The sequence below is a fragment of the Crassostrea angulata genome, chromosome 2 (assembly GCF_025612915.1).
Source record: "Crassostrea angulata isolate pt1a10 chromosome 2, ASM2561291v2, whole genome shotgun sequence".
Classification (NCBI taxonomy): domain Eukaryota; kingdom Metazoa; phylum Mollusca; class Bivalvia; order Ostreida; family Ostreidae; genus Magallana; species Magallana angulata.
The window spans coordinates 70,542,119-70,552,472 of record NC_069112.1 but is presented as its reverse complement, the minus strand read 5'-3'; the positions used below and the strand labels follow the sequence as shown (position 1 = coordinate 70,552,472).

General features: G+C 34.2%; 1 protein-coding gene and 1 long non-coding RNA gene across 2 annotated transcripts; both read left to right on the top strand.

Annotated features, from left to right (window-relative positions):
• The first annotated feature begins 5,300 nt into the window (after window positions 1–5,300).
• On the top strand, window positions 5,301–8,845 carry LOC128171134 (uncharacterized). Its single transcript, XR_008242011.1, has 3 exons — window positions 5,301–5,447; window positions 6,155–6,312; window positions 8,709–8,845. It is a non-coding gene; the product is annotated as an uncharacterized LOC128171134 (long non-coding RNA).
• Window positions 8,846–8,906: 61 nt separating this feature from the next.
• LOC128174802 (uncharacterized) lies at window positions 8,907–9,764 on the top strand. The gene has a single exon (XM_052840256.1). It carries the CDS (start codon window positions 8,952–8,954, stop codon window positions 9,762–9,764), a length of 813 nt encoding a protein of 270 aa, XP_052696216.1. The 5' UTR covers window positions 8,907–8,951.
• Window positions 9,765–10,354: the final 590 nt, after the last annotated feature.

The window sequence follows — 10,354 nt, the reverse complement described above, 5'->3', positions numbered from 1 at the left end:
AAAGAGAGTGATATTATAAAAATAAAATCTACTTTAAAAAACAATATGACAATCCATTCAAAATAATAGAACACAACATTTATTCAACAAATATATGTAAACTATATACATTCAACATTAAAAGTAATAAATGATACATAAAATATTTACAACACGGATGAGGGAAAAATAAATATATACATAAAAAAATAAATATATACATAGAAAAGGAAATTAACAGCGTCTTAGCACCCGTGTACTTTCACAGGTGGGTAGTCTTGGGTTTCGGTAGGGAGTCCTCCCTACCTCTACCACCTCCTCGACCTCCTCCTCCTCGTGCTCTTTTGACGCGGAACAACATAAACAAAACACGGACATAAAACAGGACAACAACTTTAAAGGAAAAAAAGGTGTCCTACATTCCTTTGTTGTTTGGAATGACCTTTGTTGTTCGTGGACGTGTACGATGAGTGGCCCGGTCTTGTAGGTTGGTTATGTAACGACAGAAGTTTTTAACTATGTTCTTGTAGCTCAGTCGTGTGCTTTGCCGTTATGGCTGTGATAGCCTTTCTTTTTTTCAGTGGCACATGTATAACCGTCGGTTTCAACTTGCAGACTTTTTAAATGTTCTACTCTTGAAACTTCCACTTTCTTTTTCACTGACCAAGTGCTCTAGGTAGCTTAGGATAGAGTTTCCGAACGCCGATGTAGTTTCTGTTTGTAATCCATGGAGAAAAGTGTAAGTTGTCGTTATCCTCTCTAGGGAGGTTTAACTTTCTTCATAAATGATATTCAAAGTACTAATGAGCAATGTACAAAATTTAGACAAGATATACATGCATAACAAAAACTGTTTGGTTTGCACTTATAGATTTCAGATGATTAAGGGCCTGCTTCTTCTAATCACATTTGATTTATAGAGCAGTGTTCTGTATTATACCAAGTTCAAATTATGCCATTAAGCTATTAATTTATCACTCAAAAGGCATATAAAAACAAAACGTATCGCATTTTTTTAAAAATTTTGGTTCCGAACCAAGATGGGAAGCGGCCCGTCCTTAATCCACGAGAAATACTCGTTTTACGGTTGGCGTAAAGTAGGCGGGTAGATAAGATGGCTTCGGTAGACTCCAAGACCGTTGATTTCGTCATTGCCGATGTTCTATCAATACCTGGTAGATAAATAGACATGGCCAAGTCCTGTATAGTGGCTTCTTGGTTTGAAGGAACCTGGTCTTTCATGATGTCCATGTAGTCACATTCTGACATGTGCTTTACAACGGATATTTACCAGACGAGATTACAACCATCCGTTTTCAACATTTCAATGGTAGCAGCATCATGGGTTTTCGTTGCACAGCCGTTATATAGTCAATTATATAGAGAAAACAACATAAACTTGCAGAGAAATTGTATCTTTCACGCACAAAGATCACCCTATATTTGAATAATGTAACATGTGTACATGTAAATATACCGCACCCACCCCGCCCAATTTAATTTAGTTTGTCCAAGTTATTGCGTCCAACACTTTGATGATTTTTAAAATAAAAATACAAATACATTTGAAGGAAATATAGTTGAAAGCTATGAAAAGCCACTTTTTCTGTGGGCCTTCCTTCTTCTTCTCCTTGAACAAGGGAGGTTGGCATACCTTATCAGTTCTCATCTTGTATAAGCCTGTATTGAAAATTGATGTATTTTATTATTATATGATATGTATCTGCATGTAAGAGTTTATGTCACGACAATTAAATTTAACTATACTATTAAATTATTACAGGTGGCAACAATTGCCTCTTTTCTCTTTCTTGACAGATGATGAACTGCTTCCAGCACCATGCTGTGATGGAATTGTTGCACAGGTTGAAGTACAGGGTAAAGGATAACAGCAAGCTGAAGCTGAATTTTGTCATTAAGAACTGTCACTATCTTCGGAAATTACTACCATGTGCCGCCTCATCCCAGATGTGATAGGTAATGAACGGTAAATACAGATGTCATTTTATTTACATTACAATTAAAAGTAATTTAAAGTACAGATTAATGATTTAAATTTGTAATATTACCTTTCAGTTTCTCAGCTCAGCTTACGGCTTGGTTTGGGGTTCTGCACCTGCCTTCGACTTGGGTTTGGGTTCTGTGCCAATAATCGATTTCGGTAGGGGTTTTGCCGCAGCATATTTCTTATTTGTAACTGAAGTTAGAATATTATAATAAAATACCTGTAGTTTGCATTTATTCTTTTATGAAATATTTGTATGTTAGCCATTACGTTAGGCTTTAATTTATTATTTACCTTTTCTTGCACCTTCGCACTGCCACTCCCTCCAACCTTAAATACGATTCACTACCTTCAAAAAGTACTTATGAAAATTGTCTATCAGAAAGTTCCGTAAAATAGCTTTATAAATATTTGTTTATTTAATTTGTATACCTGGGTTCTCTTTCAGTTTCAAATGCTGATGGGAAAAGGACGTGTGGCATGTGTGAACATTTGCTATAAAAGGTAATATTGATCTTTTCAACATTTTATTATAACTTTTAATTGCATATATCAATATGGTGATGTGCTCAACATATTCTTATTTCTATTCATAATTTTAGAATAATTACCAGTAAGGATGTTATCCGCTTCACTGGAATCATCTGAGTCTGAAAACATGGCATGCATTAATGCATCACAGCTGTCTGACATCCTGGCCCCCCTTTCTGGTAACTCCATGGAGGACAGCTCTCCTTTTGGTGAAATATAGGAGGATGTAGTGTCACTTATAATGACAGGATTGTCATCATGATCTGCATCCGATATTGCAGACTCTGTTTCCGCATCTGTGTTTTCTTAAAATTCAAGAGGAAATGTGTCAATCAAAGAGCCTGTAATGAAAAACCCAATATTTGAAAAAAATTGGAAGCAGAATGTTGCAAGAAATATACCTGGCTTTAATTTCCTAGTAACTTAGTTGGGAATCTGAAGCCTCTTGTAAACCTGTCCACGTATCGACAAAAGGTGTTGTGTAATGGTACACAGGTGGTCCAGTCAGTGTGTAGATGCGTCTTAGCTGGTCAAAAAACATGTGTAAATGTTGGCCTTCACATCTGTCCTCCATGATCTCTGCCAAATGACTATCAAATTGCGTTAGCTCTGTTCCAGCCATTTTCTTGAAGTGGTTCTTAGCATATTTCCACACACTCTCAATTTTGTTCGCCCCTCTAGATGGAGACTGGGTAAGGTACTACTTGCACCATGTTTCTCCTCTAGGTTCCCTTCTTCAGACTTACTACACCCGGAACTGATCATCACTTTCTAAGGATACTTGCCACTGGTGTTTATAACTTTTATTTTTGCTTTTTCCATCATTAATAAGAGGATTGCATTCCATTTTGAAGATGAAAATCTTCATTTCAAAATCTACAGAACAATGGTTTTACTTACTAGGATTCTGTACAATTGTCTGAAGAATTTTTTGCCTGTAGGCAAAAACAAGCTCTTGAGGCTTGGATGACTCAAAGTCAAGACAAATTCCACATGCATATTTTTCTGCAAACTTGAAACCAAAAAAGGAACCCAAACATAGGAAACTGAACATTTTTATGTTTTTGTACATGTTAATTTTCACAAACAGAACAATTTTATTTAAAATTATCTTTTTATATTCTCATTCCAGTAAAATATTAGACTTTTTAAAAACAAAGGTTACTGACCATCAACCAGTAAACGCCGCAAGAATTACTGCCCTGTTGTTTAGGATGTTTCAGAGTTGAGACTCTCCAAAGGTTTAACTGGGGATCACCTTTCAATTTCAAGAAAGTCCTGAAAAATCAGAGATATTTTATGAGATTATGACTCTAGCGTTTTGCTAATATAAAAAGAGATAAAAGGCACATCTCAACTTAAAAGACACTTCATTCAAGTTTTCCTTTTACAATGTATTGTTTTAAGTTTGTTTTAACAGTTGTGCCAACTTTTGTTTTCATCAAATCAAATTGTAGGCGTAGCATTATGAACAAATGAACAGATTTATTTAGGTACTCAGATTTTAGAGAAACGATATTTTATACAAAACCGAGGTGGCTTCTTTATACGATGCATACTTTTAATAAAATGACAATAAGACTATATAGGTAGCATTCTACTAATAATAATTTTAAACAAAATATTCATTTATACTTTTCCGTTAATGTATGACATTTATTTTTCTTCGCTATAAAACTGCACGATAGCCTTCAATGATTTAACTTAATGCGTCATTTTGAAGCATATGACGTCATATTTTGTAGTACAGCGAGAACGACATCTCGCTTATTTTTCAGTGTGTATGATATAACGGACATCAAAATTGTAAGTAAAAGCATTTGTTGTTTTTAATTCACGCTTCCACGTCGTCACTAGTGATGCTGTTGCTATCTTTCCTCAGCCAATCAGAATCGCGGAATATTTGTCGGCCATTACCTCCGACAATAAACATCATGTCGGAGGTTAGCATTTGTTAAAATTTCTATTATAGTGAAGACCTGTGCGTGGGGACGATGCAACAGCGATACCAGGCGTCCTGAGAGAATACAGGGAGTGCATTTTATTCCATTTCCCAAGCCCAAAACGCAGAAAGACAGATGTCTGAGATGAATTAAGGCATGTGGGAGACCACACTACCAGCTAAATGAGAGCAGAAGAAATCGACACACGGTTGTGTGTACAAAGGTGAATATTACATTTTCTCGGTAAATGAAATAATGTAGAATTTCATATATAACACACCATATAGGCCAAGAAGTCAGTATGATAAATGAGAGAGAGAGAGAGAGGGAGAGAGAGAGAGAGAATGTGTATATGATCATAAGACACTATATTGAATGTATGGAAACATACATAATTATACATATATACTATTTAATTGTTCATGTCTGTCATAGTTCTTTTAATCATCCAGCTCTTTCCCTCTTGTGTATGTTTATTGAATGTTTTATGTTCATTGGATGTTGTATGTCTACAGTCTTCATGTTGCCCCTTGAGGGCCCTTAATTGGTTAATAAAGAAATTGAAATTGAAATATCCGTTCCCTGTTCCTTAAATTAAAATTGTAATATAGTAGAAAAAACACTCATAAGATTGTCATGTAAGTCCCCTTCCGTAAAATAAAACCAGAATGGCCAAACAAATCTGACAAGCAGATAAAATAAGTAGGAATATTCAAGATGGATACTTGTACATTAAACTTGTCAACAGATTCCAAGTTTCTTATTTGATCAACATATTTTAATGATCATGGTATGATAATTATTTATCAAAACCATCCATGATCGTTTGTTCACTGTCTTCAGTGTATGTATGATCATAAATTATGACTGAGAATTCTATTTTAGCATTTTGTGGATCCCAGTGGTCCCACTGAGGAATATCCAGATCCAATACCTTCTGATGGTTCAAACATTAGAAAAAGCAGACGTCATTGGAGAGAACGAAGCGGGTTGGTCTTTTTTTTTTTCAAAGAAAATACCATCACACAATGGGTTATTTATTTTTTTTCTTGTTATTATAGTCCGTCCCAAGTTATTGCTTCCATCACTTTTTGATGATTTTTAATGAAAATAAACATACCTGTCAATTAAGTACAATTCAGATTGATAAAAGGGAAAAAATCCAAGATTTCTTCATTGATATACATAATCTGTTTTTACTTGGAGAATCTCACAAGAACGAAAACAAATTTCTTATGGAGATTTATAATGGAAAATGTTGACCACTTTTCTCCATTTGGAAGTACTTGTGAAACCTCGCACAATTTATTAACGTTATCATATGAGATACTTTTATATGGTCTGCAGTGCAAAATCCCTGTAGACTTTTTATTTTGGGCTGTGTATTGAAACCTTAAGCAATAGAGAGGGCGATTCAAAACAGCTAGGGGATCTGGATTTTTTTCACTCTAGTGAATGGATGTACACATGTACTTTGGGCAGAGAGGTATTTATGATTTTCGAAACATTACGCAAAAAGTTGTGGAAGCTGAAACTTGGGACAGAGTATAATAATCTTATCCCATTTAATTTGATATGAATACTACATGTACTTCCTTTATAATGAATGAAATTTTAATTTGTAAATTTATGATAGATTTTAAAACAATACTGAAGTTAAACAATTATTCATATAAATTAAACATTTTATTTACAGGCCATACCATAATATTCAACAAAATTCACATACAACAACTGCAAGTGATACATGTACAACCTCGCCTAAAGAATGTATTGATGAGATTGGGGAGTCGTCATTGGATAGGGGGCCAACTCCAGCTGAAAATTGTTTTGAAGGGCTATCATTACTTGCAGGTAATATGCTTCTTTAAGAAGGAAACAGCAACGAATTTATAGAAGAAAGACAGCTTTAGAAGCATGTCTGTCATGAATGAAACATCGGGGAAAATTCGTTCAACAAGCATGTCCTTTGTTGTGTAGACTATAAATTCACACCATGGTGCACCAGACACAAGTAATTGTCCCTGTACTTGAACATAATGATCATGATTCCTATTTATTGATATCAGACCATTTTCCTCTTTTAGCATGAAATTTTTTATCTGAGAACAAGCTTCAGAAATTGACAAATCTCTGGCAAAATATGGACATTTAATTTCAAAAATCCCACACTCTCCATTTTCACACAGTTTACCATCAGGAGTTGCAGCAAGAAATGGGAATGCATTATTGATAATCAGTCCACAATCATGAAGGTGTGCATTTTGGACTGATTTGAGTTTTGCTAATTTCTCCATGGCCAGTTTTTCCCTACTTAATTTATATTCTGTAGCTGCAGACTTTGTCGATAATTTACTTTGAAAAAGGGAGTTTAAGGTAGCTCCATACTCGTAAAATTCTCTGAGGAAAGTTGAAAAACTGAACTGATTTCGACTTAATAGACTTAACGAGGCCGAGTACAGAACGAGTACGCACGCTTTCGCGCAGCGTTTAATTGTATTGTGACGTCATCTTTTTGCTTGGTTGACGCCATGGCGTGATAGTTTCAACTGCAGATATTCAGCGAAAATTGTTGAAAATATCTCGTTTGATGCCTAAAAATAATGTTATATTGTGGAATAAACATAAATGTCTCGAAGTATAAGCTATATTTGGGCTCGGGTCGAAAACGTGAAGAGGGTTCAGCAAGCCTAGCCCTCTGTCACACTTTCTTAACCCGCCTACATACATGTATAGCTTAATTCATATATTTCAAGACAGTAACCGTGTATTTTATATTAATGACCCTTAAAATGTGATGTTATATATTTTTTTATTATTTAAATATGTCTGAATGCTTTAATAATACTACAAAGATCACCTTTTCCGCCTTTCTCAAATAAAAAATAGCCATTATCTGACAAATCTGGGAAATTGGGCATACAAAAATCAACTTTGATAAGACCCCTGGAACAAACCAGGAGGTAAAAGGGTTTTTTTTATTTGACCATTTGATGCCTTTTAGCAATACCTTTAATATGTAGAACAGAAAAAGAAATCCCTAGGGCAGAAGTTTAAAGAAATGTGCAAAATTGTAACATTTCAAGCGAAATCCCATAGGGTCCTATGTTAAAGATTAACAAACTTTGAGATGACCCCCTAAACAAACAGTGTGGTAAATGTCGTATTTTTTAATCTTAAAATAATAATTATATCATTAGAAATTCAGGTAAAAAATTTCATTAAAAAATCTAGGGCAGAACTAATTAGACCCGGCCTCGTTAAATGTCATCAATTGTTAGAAAAAATATACATGTCATCACACTTTTTGAGATGCCAGATAAACATAAACTAAAGCATATTTTAGCATTAGAAAAATGGGTTTTTTTTTGTTAAAAGTAAAATCTTGTAGGCAGAAATTTGTTTTTCTTCTTTAATTTTAATGTCAACTTTATCAGAAAACTACAATTACAAAAATATTTTAAAATTAATCGTTGGAATAAGAAAAACTATAGCATTTAGACATACAACTGAGAGAAAAGTCAGAAAAAGAGTTATTTCCCCTTTGCATAGATAAAATATATAAAAATTTGGAAATTTAGTATAAAATTAAGTGCGAAAATATCTTGAACCTACCAATAATTCTAATTACATCCATGTGATGATATTCACATAAAATAAAAAATACTATCTTGCACAATTTTTAAAGAAATCAAAGTTTTACAAAAAAGTGTGACGTCACAGAACACTGGATCTACTTTAACAGCAAATCATTTGGTTGTTTCTTCCTTTTTACAACTCGATGCATCTGTGATGCTGTGATGCGGTTTGCCCGATATTTAAACCAGACAGGATTTTCATATTGGTTCCTTGTTGTTTTTTCTATGTCTTCTGGATTAGAGGGGATCAGTTCCTCTGTTAGTAATTCCTTGTACCATGGGGGGAGTTTCACAACTGATGTCTGTGGAAAGGTAGTATTTCCACAATACATTAACACTCCATCATTCACTCGTATGCCCTTTGATTTTGACTGAAATTAATTAGGCACCAATTTTGAACATGTTGAAAATAATTTTTTTAACAATTGGTTTTAATCAAGTTCGCATCAGTAATTATATTGTTTGTACATGTGTTTAAAGAAATATATCAATGCAGTGGAAACTTTCAAGTTTGCATCTAATATAAAATAATTATAGAATACATGAATAGGTATTTAAGTGGCAAATTTTATTTGTATCTTAATGCTATTAAACATTTAATTTGGTCCACAGATTCATGTTAGATAGACCATCTAATGCAGAAAAAGCTACAAGAGACAGAGGAAAAACTTCATCATCAGACAATTCTTAACCAGCATTTAAACTTACAATTATCAACCGTTCGAAATCAACCAGAAGTTCAAATTGAAGGCCTCAATATTGAGAAAATTATTCAGCAAGAGAAGAAAATCACTCTACACTAACCTTAAACATTCAACTTTTGTAACTTTGTACAACATTTTAACTGAACAACAAATGCCAGTATTCCCAAAGAAAAGGAAAGATGTGAAGACCATGAAACCAGAAACTCAACTACTATTAACTCTGATGCGACTTCGCCATAACTTTGGATTGAAAGACCTAGCTGCTCGGTTTTTGATATCAACTCAGTCTGTGAGTGAAATATTTTCTGCGTGGATTGAACATATGTATTTGATCCTTGGATCCATACCAATATGGCCACACAGAAATGACATAATTCGAAATATGCCTTCGCAATTCAGAGTAGAATTTCCAGACACTTTAGCCATTATTGATTGCACAGAACTTAAGACCCAAAAACCGTCATCGTTAAAATTACAGTCACAGATGTACTCTGATTATAAGTCAGCAACAACCCTGAAAGGACTGGTAGCATGTGACCCCATGGGCAACATAATTTTTGTAAGTGAGCTGTTTACAGGATCAATGTCTGATGTAGAAATTACAGCAAAGAGTGGGTTTTATAAACTCTTGGAGCAGCTCATTTTAACAGGATATATTCATCGTGGAGATTCTATTATGGCCGACAAAGGTTTCACGATATCTGGTGAACTTCAGAATGTTGGATTGCATCTAAACTTGCCATCTTTTGTGAATTCGGGTATTCAAATGTGTCAGGCAGATGTAGAAATTACACCAAAAATTGCAGCCCATCGTATTCATGTTGAAAGGGCAATTAGGAAAATAAGAACCTTCAAAATATTGACTGGTTGCATTACTACTAGTCTGTTTGGATCAATTAATAAAATCTGGACCGTTTGTGTACTACTAACTCTGTGGCAGAATCCGGTGTTGAAAAATAAGTGATTTTTTTTGCTTAATAAAAAAAACATGTATTTGATATGTATTATCTTGATTCTTGAATTGAACATGTATGTATTGAATATATATGGTTACATACATGTATGTCTTATGTTGATTCTTTCTGTTGGATGATTATGTGTGAGCAGTGTATTGTATTACACACCTGATAGCTGAGAGCTGACCCAAGCTTCACATCACCAAATTCTTTTTTTATTGTTGGTACATGTTTTGTATTCAACTTTGATATTGGTAGTCCATCCAATGACATATTGGTAGTCCATCCAATGACTTCAGCATTTGATGTGATCGTTCTGTCAACTCGGGTACTCTATTGTTATATTAATTCAGATGTGATTGAATCAGGTGATGATTTTTACAACAGAATTAATAAAATTTACAATTTATCAGATAATTCATATACCTGGATTTAATTTCTTTTGGAAGAACTGGAACTTTTTTGTGAGTTTCCTTAGCTTTAACAACCAACACTTCATTTATTGAAACAGGCTGTATTTTATTTCCTCTTGGTATATTCCATTGCTGGGGAAGGCTTGTACAAGATTGCTCGGTGGGGACATCCTTAAGACCAAGAA

What these genes read in the sequence shown, in the direction of transcription:
- LOC128174802 (XM_052840256.1), top strand. Translation starts at nt 8,952, where the DNA reads ATGCCAGTATTCCCAAAGAAAAGGAAAGATGTGAAGACCATGAAACCA.